At 39.2% G+C, this 19943-nt stretch overlaps 1 protein-coding gene across 10 annotated transcripts in view; it reads left to right on the top strand.

Annotated features, from left to right (window-relative positions):
• MAP3K13 (mitogen-activated protein kinase kinase kinase 13) overlaps window positions 1-19943 on the top strand; it is a 430364-nt gene that overhangs the window by 129240 nt on the left and 281181 nt on the right. For 8 of the 10 annotated variants that reach the window (XM_049105739.1, XM_025451171.3, XM_049105738.1 and 5 more), the window contains 5 exons: window positions 4164-4347; window positions 9000-9191; window positions 13249-13407; window positions 15214-15372; window positions 15812-15920. The exons of the other annotated variants lie outside the window; for them this stretch is intronic. In XM_049105739.1, the coding sequence (XP_048961696.1) occupies window positions 4164-4347; window positions 9000-9191; window positions 13249-13407; window positions 15214-15372; window positions 15812-15920 (803 nt within the window). The remainder of the gene's footprint in view (window positions 1-4163; window positions 4348-8999; window positions 9192-13248; window positions 13408-15213; window positions 15373-15811; window positions 15921-19943) is intronic. 10 annotated transcript variants of the gene reach the window in all.

Consider the following 19943-nt stretch of genomic DNA (forward strand, 5'->3'; position numbering starts at 1 on the left):
ATAAACAAAGGAAAATTTATGCTGTAAAAGTAGATGGGCACGGGGGTTTTTCTCAGTCTTAGAGATCATGGTAGATATTGGAATTAAGACAGGACTCAGAGTGATGAATCAGAAGATAGAAGCTGGGGAAGATTACCAATGGACAGATACAAAAGCAGCAGAAAGTCTGAGACTAACCCCAGAGCAAACACAGCCAGGTTCCATTGTTATGTCGTTATCTTGCTGACAGTTAGTGGGGGCCCTGAATTTTGCACATCCTCTTTGCTAACATTCTTTTTTCTGTTTTTTTTTTTTTTTTCCTACTCCTTGGCTTCTGACTAGATATTGAGAGGGATATTGGGATGAGACAAAAGGACTGAGTCACATCAGTTTTACTTCTGATAATTAGTTCCAGTAAAAAGATTGATAGAAAGGTGGTTGAAGTATTACTTTACACTCTGTTCCTGAATTACCAGTGTGGTCCACTCTATTTTTCTATGGATAATTAAGACTTGGCTAAGCATAGCTGAACAACACAGGCATGAGCTATTGTTGGTAGAGGAAAATTTTACTCTTTAGTATAATATCGTCAACCTTTGGTATTTGAGTGCCAAATGTATTTATCATTTATATTTTAATAATTCATTTATTTCCCATTTCATACAATGCTAAATAATAGGCATTATTTATTTCAAAATATAAGAAATTGTAGGGGCACCTGGCTGGCTTAGTCATAGTACATGTAACTCTTGATCTTGAGGTTATGAGTTAAAGCCCCATGTTGGGTGTAGAGTTTACTTATTTTATATATATGTGCATATATATAAGAAATTATAATATAAACATTATAAAATGATATAAAAAGAAAGAACTATTTAATAAATTGGCTTGGAATCATTCAATAACAATATGAAAAAAATTAATTTGCCTTGGTCCTCATACCATACATCAAAAAAAGCTCCAGATGGATATAAAGATTAAACCTTTTTTTAAGATTTTATTTATTTGACAGAGAGAGAGCACACACGAGCAGGAGGAACAGCAGGGAGAGCCCAACATAGGACTCCATCCTAGGACCCTGGGGTCATGACCTGAGCTAAAGGCAGATGTTTCACCAACTGAACCACCCAGGTGCCCTGGATGTAAAGATTAAATTTAAAAAAAGAATCAACCATAGATTACTCTCAGGAGATTGATTAGGTAGTAGAAGAAATTACGAAGGAAATGACAGGCATCTATGAAAATAATGTGTTCAAAAAATAATAAAATATAAAGTAAGTTTTCAAAAATATATTCTCTTCACATGTATTCAAGAAATAGAAAACCCCTTCAAGTTTATGAGAACTCTGGGACCCCGGCAGATAAATGCACGAAGCATAATTGTGACAATTCATGCAGAACAACTGTGAGCATTAGACAAATGTGGAGAAACCTTCCGCGTCACTGGCAATTAAAGTACTGCAAACTTGGGGTGCCCGGGTGGCTCAGTCAGTTGAGCAGCTGACTCTTGGTTTCGGCTCAGGTTGTGAGATTGAGCCCTGCACTGGGCTCCCTGCCCCACGGAGAGTTAGCCTGTGATTCTATCACCCTCCCCCTCTGCCCTGCACTCTCTGTCTCTCTCTCAAATGAATAAATCTTTTAAAATAAATAATAAAGTAGTGCAAACTTATAATACATTACCTTACACCTAAATAAATTAGAAGCCAGAAGACTATCGACAATATTCATTGATGACAAACTTATAGTCAAAGGGACACACTTATGCTTTACTGCTCTCAGCAAAAACTAGCGAAACCCTTTTGGATGGCAAGTTAGAATGTATAGCAAACTGTACTGTTTAACCTAAGAACTGAGTCTGAGGAAATAATATAAAGAAAGAAAAAAGTATCAAATTTAGACCAGACAAAAAGATGGAAACACTCAAGTACAGAAAAAAGTACAAGGGTATAGTGAGCAACTATGAAAAAGCTTATAATAAAAACTGGAAATATATGGGATATACACATTACCTGAAAAAAGTGTAAAAGATTATGTGTCACCTACAACTCCTACATAGTTGCATACATATGAGCAAAGACTGGAAGAGAAGATGAAAACTGAATATGGAATGGGATTGTAGATAAAATGCTTTTGTTTGTTTTTTTCTAATATTTTCTGGTGTTTCTAGCATTTAGCAGTGAATAAAGGTTCAGTAAATGGGGGAATAAAACACCCAAAGATGTCTAATTTTAGTAGTTACTACACTTAAAATTAGGATAACTTGGGTTTTTATAAAGTTTTTCAGGAAAATATAGCCCAGTATGTTCTTGCCCCAGAATCCAGCAATAGTACTTTATTTGGCCCCAGAGTGGCCAAAGTGACACTGTGTCTAGTTCCTCACCAGACAGACCCCTAACAAGTAAAACCTTCTGATGGTGTGTTATGGATATCTGGGTCCTGCGTTTGCTGCACAGATAAACCTTTGGGGATGGAAGTGGGGCTGTGTGACACACTTAACTCTTGTCAGTCATTCGAAGCCAGAAAGATCCTCAAAGCAGTCAAACCCACGTAACTCACTCATTCCTCCTGCATCTCACTTGGTATCATTTTTTTATTCGATGATTTCGTATTTGTGATCTATTTGTATTTTAGAGAAATTGTTTTTATGTAGCATCTATCTAATTTCGGCAGAGCAGAAACCTTCAATCTGCTCAGAGCAAAAGAATGGGTTAAATACCTATGCTGTCAACCATCCTCACTGTAATTTGTCCTGCCCCATGTCATTTTCTCTGGAAGGTCATGTTTTAACCAATATAATGAGAGGCCACATTTTATTAAGACTCTGCAGAATTTCTTTTCTCTCAAGGTTGAGAAAATTAGAAAAGAGGAAAATGTAGTTCCTTCTAGGTCCTGATGACCTCTTTCTGCTGCTTCTTCACCATGGTAGATGTGAGTTGATCTGCTTTCAAGATCAGAATATCTTCAGAGCTGACTCAACACTACCTTGTTCAATGTTCTGCAAACAGTGACCTTTTAGTGCTTGATGATCTAATGAAAATCCCCCGTAACCTTTAACATTGTCATCATCCTCTCTCCACTCTGTGGGACTCCTAGTTCTTTGATGTTTATTTTTTACCAGTTGACAATGAACTGATAAAAAGGGGGACAAGGAGAAGGATCAGTGGATCATATTCTCCTTTTTAAGTTCCATGAGATTAAAGCACATATTGATTGAATTTTTGAGGTACTTTATCTAAAAATAGCATTTTATTCATTATAAAAGTAATACAGGCTCAGGTTAAAAAAATACAGGAAAGAATAAAGAATGTAATGTGAATCATCAATAATGTCACCACTTAGAAATGACTCCTGTTACTTTTTTGGTGCAAAGAAAATCAACTTCTAAGAAAGAGAGAAACTGGAAAGTACTGCATCTATATGAGTAAATCTATCATGGCTAATGACCCTCTCAATTACTTCATGAGAGGCAATGTGGTATAGTGGAGAAAGCACTGTCCCTGGATTCAGCCATTCTTGAGCTCTGGGCCCAGTTCTGCCACTTACCATCTATATGACCTTGGGTAAGTTACTTAATCTCCCTGTCTTTGTTTCTCATCTCTAAATAACCACAATAAGACCAGACTTACAAAATTGTTGAAAGGATAAACACATGAGATATATAAAGCTTTATGCTAGTGTCTGGCACGTAGTACTCAATAAAAGGTAAATATTAACATAAGTTTTAACATAATTAGATCCTTGTGAGAGTATCATTGAAAATTCAGGAAAGATTAATTAAGCATCTGCACTAGAGATTCAAAGAGGAGTAAAACAACACTGACTTATCATGGGTGATGGACTAGAGATAGTGGTATAGATAAGTGGATTGAACATGCAAGCTTGAAGTGAGGAGGTGGGCCCATGGGAATGTCAAGATATGTTTTGTTCAGTGGAGAGTATATTAGAGATCTCTGATCTGCTTGATTTCATTGGTTAAAAATTGATACAAACTAATACATGAGAATATGTGATGGATAGTACCAAGACCCATAGGAGGGTTGTATCTTTTGGTGAGTTACCAGGTGGGAGTCAAAGGGTAGAGATCATCTGGGGTGATGCTGAAGTTGGTACCTTTGGAATGGCCTTGTAGGATGGTCCCTGAGTAAATTCCGAGATCTAAGTTTGTTTCTCGCTTGTGTGCCTAGATACTTGGGAAGTGCCATTTGAGGAGATCTCAGAGCTGCAGTGGCTGGGTAGTGGAGCCCAAGGAGCTGTCTTCTTGGGCAAGTTCCGAGCGGAAGAGGTGGCCATCAAGAAAGTGAGAGAACAGAATGAGACGGATATCAAGCATTTGAGGAAGTTGAAGCACCCTAACATCATCGCTTTCAAGTAGGTCAAGGCTTTTTTTTTTTTTTTAAGAAATAGATTTTCTTTCCCCCAATATCTACATATGAGTTCCTGCTTTGAAAGACACATCAAGAATACTATAGACTTAGTACCATGCTAGGTGCTTTGGGAGGGCACCAACGATTGAATGAAAGTTATGTCTTTAAGGATCTTATAATCTAGTAGTTCTTTTTGCCAAAGCACACCCTTCTCAGAAAGGATGTACATGAGACAGAAAGGGAGAAATGGATTCCTACCAAGCAATCCTAGCTGATGAATTAACCTCATTTATCAGCGAGATGATGGAGCTCACTCTGAGATAACCTGCACATCCTAAAGTTCAGTTAAGAAAACAAAGCTAATATCTGATGCAATCACAGAACAATTAGTCTCTGTGTAACAGAGAGGTATTTTTTTTAATTTATTTTTTATTGGTGTTCAATTTACTAACATACAGAATAACCTCCAGTGCCCGTCACCCATTCATTGCCACCCCCCGCCCTCCTCCCCTTCCACCACCCCTAGTTCGTTTCCCAGAGTTAGCAGTCTTTACGTTCTGTCTCATCTTTCTGATATTTCCCACACATTTCTTCCCCCTTCCCTTATATTCCCTTTCACTATTATTTATATTCCCCAAATGAATGAGAACATATAATGTTTGTCCTTCTCCGACTGGCTTACTTCACTCAGCATAATACCCTCCAGTTCCATCCACGTTGAAGCAAATGGTGGGTATTTGTCATTTCTAATAGCTGAGTAATATTCCATTGTATACATAATTATTACAAGTTCATATTTAAGAAGGGAGGCTAACAGAAACTAATAAAAAAAAATACCTCTCTCTCTAGTTTCTGTTAGCCTCCCTTCTTAAATATGAACTTGTAATAAGAGGCATCTTCACAGTGTTTCTCCCTGCCTCAGGCTTTGCTAGATCTCTTTTCAAGTAATGCTAAACACTCAGCCTTCTAAATCTAATGACAGCTGAATTACTGATGAGAGTAAGTTATATGCTATGCTCATTCCACACTGTAGGTGTTTTCAAGAGTGTATGGACATATCTTTCTAGCTCAGACTGTTATTTTCATAATAATGGTAGGGATCACTAGCAAAAGGGGAGGCATTAGGGGAAATTTGAGGAAGTCCCCAAATCTGGCAGTGCTGAGCTCTAAATATGTGTCATCTCTTCTGCCTGTAGCTTTCCCTTGAGTTCCCTCTCTTGCCAGGCTTCAAACTCTGCTCTATCCTGGAAACAAATGGATGAGTGGCTTTACAGGAGTGAAAGTTAAGAACAGGAAAGCTAGTCTTTAGGTAGAATGACAGTTAAGAAACTAGAGCTTCTTGATATGTTTGATGTATATATTTCGATCCTGGAAAATAATATGAGCAATGTGGCTATAGCCAGAAGTGGAATAATTTACAAATTCCCCTTTCCTAAACTAGGAAGAACTTCTCCCAGCCCCCAAGAGGCATCCTCTCTTGATAAAAGTCTCATTATAAAGGTAAACATGTCATGTGATAATTTTTCATTGGAATCACATTCCTAAAGTAAGGAATAGAAATCGTGGGTAAGGGTTTTGTAGAATGGGTTTAAATGAATATTGATGTTGAGTTTTGATTCCTAAACAAGACCCCTTAATGGAAAGGGAAAGAGATGTGAAAAGGAGAGAAGCATTCAACTGGGATACTAAATGAAGTATGTGAATGTATTTCCTTGTGGAAGGAACATCCATACAGTGGGCATGGGAGAGAGCTTCAGTTGCTCTAGAGATTCCATCCTTTGTTGCCCTATTTGGGCAAGGAGGATGTGAGACGAAAACGAAACGCTATAGAGACTAATCATAATCTTTCCAACAATGATAAATTTCAAAAGACAACAGAAGGGTTATTTTTAAGCAGATAGACTATCAGACTCACTTCTTTCCTTCATTTGACTTCACTGAGGATAATCATCACTTCTAGTTTGCTACATCCTAAATGGAAGGAAGGACCTTTCATTTAACTTATATTTAACTCAGCTTTTAAGCTTAGATCACTAGGATGCTGAGTTTGAGACACAGAATATTCTCTAGATTAGTGTGGTTTTTTTTTGCCTCCTGAAGTGAGCTGAGCTGTATGTCCCAGGTCTGAGGGTTTTCCAGCAGGGATGTCCTGGGTAAACCAAAGGTAGAAATGTATCCTGAGAGTATGGGTGTAAGAAGCTTTATTTTTCCTTCCTTTCTTTTTTTTTTTTTTCTTCCCATTTTCCTTGCAACCTTTTCCCACCTTACTCTTTTGATCCTCTTACCTACATGTGCAGTTTTCTGCATTTTGGTCAAGTATTGCCATGCCAATGCCCCACTTTTTAGGCTGAAGATGCTTGAATAGTCTTTACCTCTACATGGAAAACAATAGTGAGACTGTGTCCCTGGTTCATTACACCATGCTCTTGAGGCATTGTGCAGTGTTATGTTTGCAGCCATCTGTGCCATGTGTTGCTTGGCCAATGAATCATTCAGGACCGTCTGGAAGATATGAAGGCATGATTAGATTTTAGTATGTCTCTCTGGATACTGATTGCTGTGCTTACAGCTTCCTTTGAAGTAAGAACCATGTACAGAAGGGGAAGTGAAAGAAAAGAAGTCTGTATTTTTTTTCTTCCAATTTTTTAAAAGCAATCTTTGAGGAAAACCTAATCTGACTGTTCCTAATGGAATTGGGTGCCAAGGGGAAGAAAAAGGTAGCAATTAGAAGTGATTAGAGAGCTGCTATTTATAGCTACTAAGAAGCCTTGTCATAGTATAGGGTTGATGGGATGATTGCTTCTCATTCATCAGTCAAGAAAAATGAAAAGTACATATCACTGTTACCCTTTCTGTCTGTGCAGCAAGTTAAAACATGGTTGAATAGGATGCTGAATAGCTTCAAACAAATATTTATTTTGATATTCTTAAGCACATTATTCCTGCCTAGTCATTGTTTTTTTTTTTTTTTTGTAATGAAAATTAAATTGTCTGATTATAGTTGTGGTTTATCTGTGTTCCACCAAGTTCTCCTAAAAAGTCAAGTAACAGAAACTTGAAAAAAAATTTCATTAGACATGAAGATGAGAATTCTGGGTAGCTTAGAAAGTGATAAGGAGCATAATAGAGATAGCTCTGTGGCATTTGACAGGCATATCAGGGCAGGGAAAATGAAGACTTAGTTTTACTTCTTCATAACCTGCTGTTCTTTAGGACGTTCCTATGATTGCAAGCTATGGCCTCTTCATTCTCTCATCGCTGACAGCCACCTAAGGGAGAGGACATGAATTGGTAGCTGGCTGAGGACTTTAGCTGGGCATCTTGCAGATAGAATACTCTCAACTCTAGAAAGTTTTGGAAGAAGGCGTACATACTTATTAAGAGATGGGATACCAAGAATGGCATAATTGTTCTCCACTTTTCTTATCTTCATGACAAAAGTATGAAGTAGAGTTAATATCATTATCATTTTTCTAGGGTAATGCTGACATAGGAGTCCCCAGTATGCATGTGTATGCAGACGTTGCAAAGCAAAATGGAGGGCAGTGTCCCATAGTGAGTAGAAAGAGCATAGGCTTTGAAGTTAGACTGGATTAGAATCCAAGCTCTGTCACAGGCATATCATCTAGGACAGGTCACTTTCCTTCTCTGAGCCTTACCTGTTAACAACGGAAGGGGTCATAACTATTGTGTAGTGGTTTGGGGAGATTCAATAAGACAATAAACATGGAAACATTCCTGACAAATAGAAGAAATTCTCCCATGTTGGTTCCCTGCTTCCTAACCCTTACAATTGCACATGTTTGTGCAAAGGATTTAGTGCAAAGAAGGTTCAGGTAAAGTTAAGAAATAGCTGTCAAAGACTTGCTGTGAACTTCTAGGCCTTCTTGGTAGAGAGACAAGAACCTGGAGACCTTTCCCTTCAAGGAGCCTATAATCTGTATGGGGAGAGGAAAATTGTGCATAAAAAACTAGTGGCTCCTGTGTAGCATAGTAGGAAAGAGAAAGATCTTCTTGGACTGGAATAATCAGGAAAAGATTTGTAGATGACATAGGAATTGATCGAAATATAGGCCACATAGGTATGTGTTACATTGTATGATATTGTTTTTATTCTAAATAGAAATGTTTTTCAAAGACTATATAATATAGAAAATTGTCTCTTTTTTGATTTTCAGTCTAGTTATCTTAAATTTGACTAATTTAAAATTCAACAACTAATAGTTAAAATAGCAATATTTTACCAGAATTCTCTTTCTGTATCCTATGTATAAAACCTTCTATTTAATTTTAAAAGGAAGAGATTTAAATGATTCTTAACCATCTAAAACAACACAGTCCCTGGCCTACTCGAGTCTCAGGAATCCCAGAATGGAATGGTCCCCAGAGAAAAGTACCAGATACAGCACAACATAGAATCAGGAGTAAACAATATGAACTAAAATTGTCTGTGTGCATAATAGAGAAGATTGGACACTAGAGGTGTTTTAACGGTAATTGAAGAATCAGGAAAGGTTACATCTTTAAAAAATAATATGGGTAGAGAACTGGTCTTAATTATTTAATGTATTAAATGTTCTTAAAATATAAAATATCTATACAGGTATGTTTGCATGTATGTATGAATTTATAAACATATTTGTGTTTTCTTGAAAGGGGCGTTTGTACTCAGGCCCCCTGTTACTGCATCATCATGGAATACTGTGCCCATGGACAACTCTATGAGGTTTTGCGAGCTGGCAGGAAGATCACACCACGGTTGCTAGTGGACTGGTCCACGGGAATTGCAAGTGGAATGAATTATTTGCACCTCCATAAAATTATTCATCGTGATCTCAAATCACCTAAGTGAGTTTTGGAGTGAATTTTTGTTTTATTGCTTTGAATAAGGAACTTTATCAAGCACGGTTCAAGTTTTTAGACATCATATGTGCAGTTCAGCTTAAATCAGCATAGTGGAAAATTCTATTTGCATGTTTCTTTGGATTATTGTTGACCAACTTACTTTCTTATGTGACAGATGGCTCCAAGCACCTGACACTAGTTTTCCCTGTGTTGTTGTTTTCCCTGTGTTGCTTTTTAATCGTGCAAGTATGAAGCAAGATTCATTATTAACTGAAGTATTTACTCTCCATCATCCCATTAAAGCCAAACTTCCCCACCTGAAGGTTTGGTTTATTGTATTAAAAAAATGAGTTTCAAAAATGCATACGATAGGATAAAAATGGATGAATAAGAGACAGAGGCCAAGAAAAAATAAGAACATTAGAACTAAAGCTTGCTCACAAAATATATGCCACAAGGTTCTGTACAATTGTTAGAGGTAGACTGTAGATTTGGCCTTTGACCTTCCTGGAGTCTAAGCAGAGTTGTGCCTAGTAATCTGTTTTCGAAATGATTCTTTGGCTATCAATAATCACTTTAAGAGGAGTGTTTATTCACTTCCCAAATTGCATGAAAGGAAGAAAGGAATTGATAAAATAGGGTATTTCCTTGTAGCTTCTGTTTTATTATTTTTCATCACACTTTACTGTAGAGAAGCAGAGAGGAATTAATTGTTTTTTTTAAAGATTAAGATTTTTATTTTTTTATTCATGAGAGACACACAGAGAGAGAGAGGCAGAGACAGGCAGAGATAGGCAGAGGGAGATGCAGGCTCCTTGCAGGAGCCCGACGCGGGACTCGATCCCAGGACTCCAGGATCATGCCCTGAGCCGAAGGCAGGCACTCAACCACTGAGCCACCCAGGCGTCCCTTAATCTTTTTTTCAAAAACATGTAGGTGTAGTGCTTTCATGGTTTATAATATTTTTTTAATATCCATCATTACATCTGCTTTGATGTTGGCAAAAATTGTGTGGGGGTAGTTGCAACAAGTATCATTCATTATTCTTATTTTATATAAAAAAAAAATTAAGGATGCCTGGTGGCTCAGTCAGTTAAGTGTTTGACTCTTAATTTCAGTCCAGGTCATGATCTCGAGTTTTTGAAATTGAGGCCTGTTTCAGACTGCCTGCTGGGCATGGAGCCTGCTTAAGATTCTCTCTCTGCCCCACGCCCCCCACCCCCACTCCTCTCCCTTTCTAAAAAAGAAAGAAAATGAAAAAAAAAAAAAAAAAAAAAACAAGGGCTCAAAGCCCAAAGTCATGGAGCTAGGACTTGAACCCAGAACTTTTAGACTCAAAGCACCTACCTGCATCCTACCTCGTCATATGAAGATGAGGGATTCCCAGTGATTTCTGTTTCCTCTCCATGGAAGACACAAATCAGTCCTTGATTAAAAACTTCAAAGCAGCCTTTGGTTACCACCACCGTTCTCAGCGGGGATCATCGTAGTCATTAGCTCAATGAACAGCCCCCTCCTTGCTTTACTTGCAAATAAACTTTATTATAGTCTTTATTCCATCTGTTCACATTCTTACACAACCTGTTGCATTTGTCATCCACTACACACATAAAAGACACGGAAGATTTGCCAAAGGCCTCTATGAATGGTTTCCTTCTTAACTCCCTGGTGCCCCTTGAGAATTAACTTTAGAGGAAGAAGTCAGGAAATGTTAGAATATATAAAATCACATGCTACTTTCTTTGACTCTTGTCATTTAAAGATTAGAGTAATAAGTTACCCAATAAGGCTTTGCCTGTGTTATCAGTACTCCCCTGAACTTCCGGCAGCCTTGGCCTCTTTGGGTTCCAAGCTAACTTTGAAAAGACAAACATCAGTCTGGCTTGCAGTAAAGAGAGATTTCATTACCCGCATTAAATCTTTGGCTGTGTGACCCCAGCTTTGTTTCAGAGAAGACTTTACGTAAGTTCTAACCTCATGTGCCCTCTAGTCCTCCCTCCACGTCCCTTCCCTCTCACCATGCCAAGAAGTCTCATAGTGAGCAGCACAAGAGAAACAGAAGAGGAGCTTCTCATGGTTTTCTTTCTAGGGGCTTATCACCTTTTCTGACTTTCATGGTATATGATACCATCCATTCTGAAACTATGTCAGATATCCCATGATGTTTAAGTCCTTATGCATTTTCACCAAGACTAGCACCGTTAAATCAAAATTTCCAAATTATGTAAATTTTATATATCAGGTGTAAAGCTAGGGGTAGGACGTGATGAAGGTATTCTAACAGTTGTAAGCAGAGCCGTTTGGTAAGTAGAGAGCCACGTGACACTGGCAGGGAAAGAGGCAAATACGAAGTTCCTGGTTCAGAGAAGGGAGGAGAGGAATTAAGTTTTCTGTTTTCTAGCCCCCTCAAATCTGATAACTCTGAATATCAAGCCTTCTTCTTATTAAAAATAGGTCTTTAGATCATTAAGTCTCTAGAACCCTAACTCATTAACATTCTAAAGTTCTAAACAGGTTATTTCACTTGAATTCAGTCCAGTTTGTAAGCATATTAATAGTTTGGATTTGACTGGTACTAGATTGTATTCATCGTTAAGGCTAGAAAAGCAATTTTCCCAGGTCACATTTCAGGTAAATACCATGAAAAGGAAAACATGACTTGCATGAAATCTACTTAAGTCTAAACCTATTCCAGCTCTCCCTTATCAACATTGGTGGAGTCCCACTATATACTTATTAGCTTTTTATTGTAAAAAATCCCTAGTGTTATAGTCTCATGTGTGATTTTAGTTAGCCATTATTTTTTTAAAAAGATTTATTTATTCATTTATGATAGACACAGAGAGAGAGCGAGAAAGAGAGAGAGGCAGAGACACAGGCAGAGGAAGAAGCAGGCTCCATGCCGGGAGCCTGACACAGGACTTGATCCCAGGACTCCAGGATCGCACCCTGGGCCAAAGGCAGGCGCCAAACTGCCGAGCCACCCAGGGATCCCCAGTTAGCCATTATTTAAACAGTGTTTTAAGGATTTTGTGTGTGTGTGTGACAGCACAAGCAGAAGGAGAGGGAGAGGCAGGCAGAGGGAGAAGCAGACTCTGCTGAGCAGGGAACCTGGTGCAGGGCTGGATCCCAGGACCCTGGGGACTCTGGGATCCCATGACCTGAGCTGAAGGCAAACGCTTAGCCAACTGTGCCACCCGGACATCTGTAAACAGTGTTTTTTTTTTTAATATTTTATTTATTCATGAGAGACACACAGAGAGAGAGAGAAAGAGGCAGAGACACAGGCAGAGGGAGAAGCAGGCTCCATGCAGGGAGCCTGATGCGGGACTCAATCCCGGGTCTCCAGGATCACACCCTGGGCCGAAGGCAGGCACCCAACTGCCGAGCCACCCACGGATCCCCAACAGTGTTTTAAAAGAAGTGTTTTTCTTAGTGGTTTGTCTGAGACTGGGAAGGGTAGAAACTAATATTTATTGAGCACAGGTGTTTTACATATCTTATCTCATTTAATTCAAATGAAAATTCCATGGGGCCATTATTATAGGCCCATAATTCCTTATCAAAAACTCTTCGAGTCATAAGATTTCAGAAAGGTAACATAGTGCATTACCCCACACTCCAAGCAAAGTCTAGGACAGCTCTCCATAATGAGCCACAGGTAAATAAAATGAGTTTGCTTGATACAGATGAGAAAATACTTATATATCACTTTCAGAGTTTTCTGCATGTTTGAATCATGGATAAGATTACTGTGACCTGAGTTGTCTCCATCATACTAGATGAGAAAACTGGCTTAGAAGAATCAGGTAACATGGCAGAGGCGACCCAGTTAGCAAGTGGTGGAGGCAGGATGAAACTAGGTGGAAAAAGCCCACCACACTGGGCGGCCTCACATGCGGGAGTGCCGCTCTGTCTAGGGTACAGCCAATGCTCCCATAATGTTGGAACTCACGAGCTGAATTCTACAGGGTAGGAGGCGGCAAACTAAGTTGCCAGTTACAGTTGTGATTTGTATTACTACTAATGATCTGGATGTTCTCTTTATTTCTTTTTAAAGTGTTTTGGTGACTCATACAGATGCGGTAAAGATTTCAGATTTTGGAACGTCTAAGGAACTCAGTGACAAAAGCACGAAGATGTCCTTTGCTGGCACAGTCGCGTGGATGGCACCAGAGGTGATACGCAATGAACCTGTCTCTGAAAAAGTTGATATATGGTGAGCAGCCCAACTAAGAGGCCTTCCCACTTCCCCTATTAGCCCTTCCCTCCTTCGACACTTGTCCTTTCCCTAAGTATTCCTTCCTGTTACTCACTTGTAAGTCTCCTATTATAAATCATCAGTTTTGCAGACCTTCACAGAATAGACTGAACTTTCTGGAAAATGGAAAGTTAACTTCAAATAAACATTTAGTGTAGAAGTCTTTGTGAGATATACTACATAATTCTCACCTTAAATAAAATACACTAAACTAAGTTTACCTGGGCTTGGTCCCTCAGACCATCACTGTATATATCAGTGATGTATGTTGCGGTGATACGGTTATGTGCTGTAGAGTTACTGGAAGTGTATAATAGGGCTGCTTGCCCTTTTATCATGCATCCCCTATGAGCTATGCTGTCTTTGGTTTGTTTGTTGTTGTTGTTGTTGTTTGCCTTTTAAAAATACCCACTTTTCCTTTGAGATTACAAATCTTTACTATTAATCGTCTATTTCCCCATAGTCACTTTTCTTCCGTTCTTAAGAATGGCTACTAATAACTCTTAGGCTAAAAACCAAAATAATAGAATATGTTAAAATGACATGTAACACCAGAGTAAGATAAAGTAGAAATGGGGGATCATTTGTAATTTGGATAATTATCACCAATGCATCCTCCTTTGGGATTATACCAATTATGTTCCCAACAGAAATGTGTGTTTTCTCAGTCTCACCAACAAAATGTGTTAACTTTTTGGATTTTTGCCAACCATCTAGGTAACACATGGTATCTTGGGTGCTGTTTTAACGTGGGTTCCCCTTATAAGTTATAATGTACATTTTTTCATATGTTTACAAACCATTTATAATTTATTTGTGAGCTATTCTTATCCTTTGCTTAGGTCTCTGATCTTGATTCTTATCAATTTATAGAAGTATTTTATATATTAAGGAGATGAGTCTTTTGTGTATAGCCTTTTGTGTATAGGCTATTCCTATTTTGTTATTTTGTTTATGGTGGAGTTCTTTCTCCATGCTAGATTTTTTTTTAAATGCAATTTAACTGATCAACGTCTACGTTTGTAGTTTTTGGATTTCATAATTAGAGAGCTTTTGCCACTCCAAGATTAGTAAAAAGAAAAAAAAATTTCCCTTGTGTTCTGTCAGGGTTTTATGGTTTCATTTTTTTCTTTTCACATTTGAATTTTTGATTCATTTGGAATGTATCTTGATGTAAGATGAGCTATAGGGACATCTGGGTGGCTCAGTGGTTGAGCATCTGCCTTTGGCTCCAGTTGTGATCCCGGGGTCGTGGGATTGAGTCCCCCACAGGGCTCCCCGCAAGGAGCCTGCTTCTCCCTCTGCCTGTGTCTCTGCCTCTCTGTGTCTCTCATGAGTAAATAAATAAAATCCCCTCCCCCAAAAAAGATGAGCTGTAGATTTAATTTTTCCCCTAGTTGTCCCAATAGCATTTCCTGATCAGTCAGTGTTCCCTCACTGTTCTGGGATGTCACTTCTATCATATACTCAAGCCCTGTATGTATTTGGCCTATTTATGGATTTCTGTTCCATTCCATTAGTACGGCTGTCTATTCACTTGCTAGAGTTAATTACCAAAGCCTTATAATATTTCTTAATATCAAGCAGTATTGGTTACCCCTCACTGAATTTCTTTTTCTTAGTTTTCCTGGCTGTTTCTGTTCTTCTTATGGCAGTATTAGAATTTTGAAACTGGGTGTATATTTGGCTAAAAATTAATAAAGAATTCAAAACAAACCTGTATTTCTGTACTGTCTTTGGTACCTGTACCTGGTACTACTATAGGTCTTTTGGAGTGGTGCTTTGGGAGCTGCTGACAGGAGAGATTCCTTACAAAGATGTAGACTCTTCAGCCATTATTTGGGGTGTTGGAAGCAATAGTCTACACCTTCCAGTTCCTTCCACTTGCCCCGATGGATTCAAAATCCTTATGAAACAGACCTGGTAAGAAATCTATTTCTTGCAAGATTCTTTTACCTTCTTACTCAAAACCACATTTAAAATTTCTCTGAAACTACAGGGAGGTCTCTGATATGGATTTGAAGTGAGTCACCTGGTTAAAGCCTGGCAGACCTGGAGTTGTTGATAAATAAAAAATTTGGTATATCCTGAAATAGTAGGCCTTAGTAAATGATAGCTATTATTACTTTACTAGTCCTAAGGGGCTACTATTATCAAACACTGATCCTGGAGATGTACATTTTAGCATCACAGGTATCTCCTAATTACATTTTCCTTTTGCTCTTCAGTATGTGAGCACTGCCTGAGATATAGCCATGCACGAAGCCAAAAATGCTTCTTATAAAGTAGAATAAAATCTTTATGTTCCTGAACACAACCTCTACAATGCACAAGCTGTTGTTTTTTTTTTCTTAACTTGTAGGCAGAGCAAACCTCGCAACCGCCCTTCCTTCCGGCAGACACTCATGCACTTAGACATCGCTTCTGCAGATGTTCTTGCCACCCCACAAGAAACCTACTTCAAGTCTCAGGTAAGTCTGGAAACTTTCTTCCACTGTGCAGAACACACAGCCAGGGGACCCCAAATGAGAAAGAGAAACTCTTAGAACCATTCTGATTTTCATAACAATTATAGAGCTCTAGTTATTGTGAAGTGGTAACTTTGCTACCTCACACAGAGGAAATTTTGGACTTTTCTAAATACTTAAGATACATCATTATCTCATTTCAAACTGAACCACCCGGGTGTCCCTCAAAAGTCTTTTTTTTAATTTTTAAAGATTTTTATTTATTTATTCATGAGAGACACACACACACACACACACACACAGAGACAGAGACATAGGCAGAGGAAGAAGCAGGCCCCTGCAGGGACCCCAATGCGGGACTCAATCCCAGGACCCCGAGATCACTCCCTGAGCCAAAAGCAGACCCTCATCCACTGAGCCATCCAGGCATCCTATCATGATCTCATTTCAAAGGAACATGTGTAAGAATGTCATCCTCATAGTGGTGAAATTGTTGAAAAGAGTCTAATATTTGAATTAGACTTATTGCTGACCAGGGCACCTGGCTGGCTCGGTTGGAAGAGCTTGCAACTCTTGATCTTGGGATTGTGAGTTCAAGCCCCATGTTGGGTGTGGAGATTACTTAGATTAAAAAAAAAAAAAGTTAAAAAATAATTCCTGTCAACCTTCATGAAAGGATTGCTTCCCTTGAAAGCAAAAATCTAAAGTACAGAGGAGGGATGTTAAGTATCAGAGAGAGCCCACAATAGAATTAGGCCCGGAGAGAACATTCACTCTAATTCTTTGTGTCACCTATTAGTACCAGATAAAATGTAATTTAATGAATCTGTTAGCCTTTACTGTATTACAGGCCATTCCAGACTTAATGGCTTACAACATTCATATAAACTCCCTTAGAACTATTAAAACTATTGCCTATCTATTCAAATATGTGTAAGTATGGGGCACCAGAAAAGAAATCTGTCCAATCTTTTTGTGTTGGTTAGAAAAGCAGTTTTTGGTAAGAGTACTAAGTCACAAGCTATTGAGATAGTATAACTGTATGTACTTGAGAAACTTCAAATTTGAAACAGATTTTACTTAAATGCTCCCAGAATGTCACTTCTGAAGCCAGTGCCACATCTTCTGCGTACCTACCATATGCAAAGCACTGTGTAGTGCAACGAAGCATCCACATTCAGTATCCTCATTTGTACTCACTCAATTTAAGACTTACTTTTACCAATACATGCAGCAGTAAAACCGAACTCAGAAAAGCCTCTTTTGGAGCAAGAATATGAAGGGAGGAGGTAGGGGAAGGGAGGAAAAGGAAAGGTAGGGGAAAACATTACACTGGACATCTTTTAATATTAATTATTTCACATTTTTCTCCCAACATAAAATTTTACCTCTCCTTAAATAGCCCCAAATCTGCTATGCTTGCTAGTTCCTAGAATTATTTCAGGTACTTATAAACTCATTTGTCTCTGGGTCTGAAATTCAGACTCTCTCTGGCTACTGATAAAGTATTTATGAACTAGCTACTGAAGTACTAAGAAAAGCAACAGACTCAAGTCTAACCCTTGCCCTGTGGTCTTGGGTAAGTCACTAAAATTCTCTAAACCTCCAGCATGCTCATCTAAACAGTGAAGATGATGGTATCTTCTCTTCCTTATGGAGTTTTTTATCTTCTCATTTTTCAAAGAGAAGATAAAAATGCAACTGTATTGGAAACAATAAACTGCTCGATTTTAAGATATTATTCACTGCCCAAGAAGCTACAGGAATTAAGCCTCCTTTGGGCTGTTACATTCTGGTGAACTCCAGAGATGGCTAAGGTAGCAGCTGGGGAACTCCTCCCCACAATGCTTTGACTTGATGCCACCCGAATGGGGAAGAGCTGATTGTTTAGCACCTGGTTTTGCTTTCCTGTTGCACCTGAGGCTTCCCTCTCCTCCTGCCAGCTGATAAAGCCCAGTCCGCATCAGTTACTGATCAGTGGTTGTTAGCCATGGGTCCCCACTTTCCACCAAAACTGGCAGTCAAGGGCAGCCCCAGTGGTGCAGCGGTTTAGCGCCGCCTGCAGCCCAGGGCGTGATCCTGGGGACCGGGGATCGAGTCCCACGTCAGGCTCCTGCATGGAACCTGCTTTTCCCTCCTCCTGTGTCTCTGCCTCTCTCTATCATAAATAAATAAATCTTTAAAAAAAAAAAACTGGCGGTCAAGGGCACTGCCAAGAGCCCCAAGGACTCCTTCCTGAGAGTAATTGCTTCAGCTATTTATCAGCAGCAGCACTCGTAAAAAGATGCAGCATATACAGTACAGATTTCACTACAGCATTCAATTCGGCCAAAGCTACTGCTTCATTCCTAGACAGTAACCTATTTCTCCAAGTAGGCAACTATTGCTTCTGGTATTCAATTGCATTTCACATCAATTGTCGTTGCCGTCGTCGTCTTCTTTTGGTGAGCACTGTGCCCAATGTGGGGCTTGAACTAAAAATCCTGAGATCAAGAGTTAGGTGCTCTGCTGACTGAGACAGCCAGGTACTCCCAGCATTTGATATCAGTTGTTAGAAAACATTTTAGCGAGGCCCCAGCTCCCCCCCTGCTAGGTGGGTCATGTGCCCTGCTTCTAAGCTCTTCCACCACCACACTCTGCCTTTCCACCATTCTGATTCCCTCGAGTACCACTGCAACCACCCAGAAATTCAGGAGCTGGGACTGCAGACACATTAATGTGTTCATTATAGGGACAGACTGTGCTCCTTAAGGGGAATCTCATCATGGGGCTCCTGGCTGGCTGAGTCGAAAGGGCATACAACTCTTGATCTCAGGGTCGTGAGTTTGAGCCCCACATGGGGTATAGAGATTACTTAAATAAATTTTTTAAATTTAAGAAAAAAAAAGACGATTTCATTAGGAGCAAGTAGGTCAGTAGGCAGAGGCTGGGCACTCATGTGAGAAGGCAGTAAACAGAACTCCTGTGCCAGTCAAGGGGACTTGATTTCTAGGTCTTTTCTGATTCAGAATCTCTGATTTCCTACTATTTAGCCCCCCAACATCCTGCTTCTCTATTCCTCCAGCTAGGCTGCAACTGGCTCAACTTCTCTTTTTCCTTTTTAAAACTCATGGTAAAATATGTATAATACGAAATTTGCCATTTTCAAACATTTTGAAGTGTACAATTCAGTGGCATTAATTAAATTCACAACATTGTGAAACTGTCACCACTATTTCCAAAAGTTCTCATCACCCCATTAAGCAATTATTTCCCATTCCCTCCTCCCCTTAGCCCCTGGTAATCTCTGTTCTACTTTTAGTCTCTATGAATTTAGCTGTTCAATCTACTGATTGAATAACTGGAAGGCTGGAGAAGACAAAAACCTTTTAAATGGTGTGGCCTGTCCACACCATTTAAGTTGGCCTTAAATGCTAGATAAGTTGGCCTTATCTAGGACATAAAAAGGATCCCATTAATGGTAATAACCCAAGTCTCCCTGGATTTTTCCCTTACCTACTTACACAGGATTTGAATGCCTTGTGAGCCACTCCCTACTCCCTCCCTTCCCCCCTGACATGCATTTGTAGGGGGATCCCCAGTGAAGAGTGGGGATCTCAGTAACCTCATAGTAACATCTGCTCTGTTTTCCACTGACTGGCCAGACACAGCAATCTCCTATCTAGTATCTGCTAAGTATTGCTTTATGGGTTGCTCTGTTTTGTGCTACAAGACATTAGGCCCAGCTGGCATCCATTGGATGCTGCCATAACCTAAGGCACTGCCATCACCCACCGAGAGCTGCCATTTCCTTCTGTAACTAAAGCTCTGGATTTCTCAAGATTCGAGAGCTATGCATTGTTCTGTTTACACCAATGAACTCTTCCTTTCTCTGTTGAGTTACACTTTGTTAAAGGTAACAGAGCAGTGCTGGTTATGGCCCAATGTTTTACAGATATTTTAGTGAAACAATGGGAGATGTACCTCCACTCCTATGATGGTGGCTTTGTTATAGATCAGGTTCATGCAGGATTCTTTCTTTTTTCA

The sequence above is a fragment of the Canis lupus genome, chromosome 34 (assembly GCF_003254725.2).
Source record: "Canis lupus dingo isolate Sandy chromosome 34, ASM325472v2, whole genome shotgun sequence".
Classification (NCBI taxonomy): domain Eukaryota; kingdom Metazoa; phylum Chordata; class Mammalia; order Carnivora; family Canidae; genus Canis; species Canis lupus.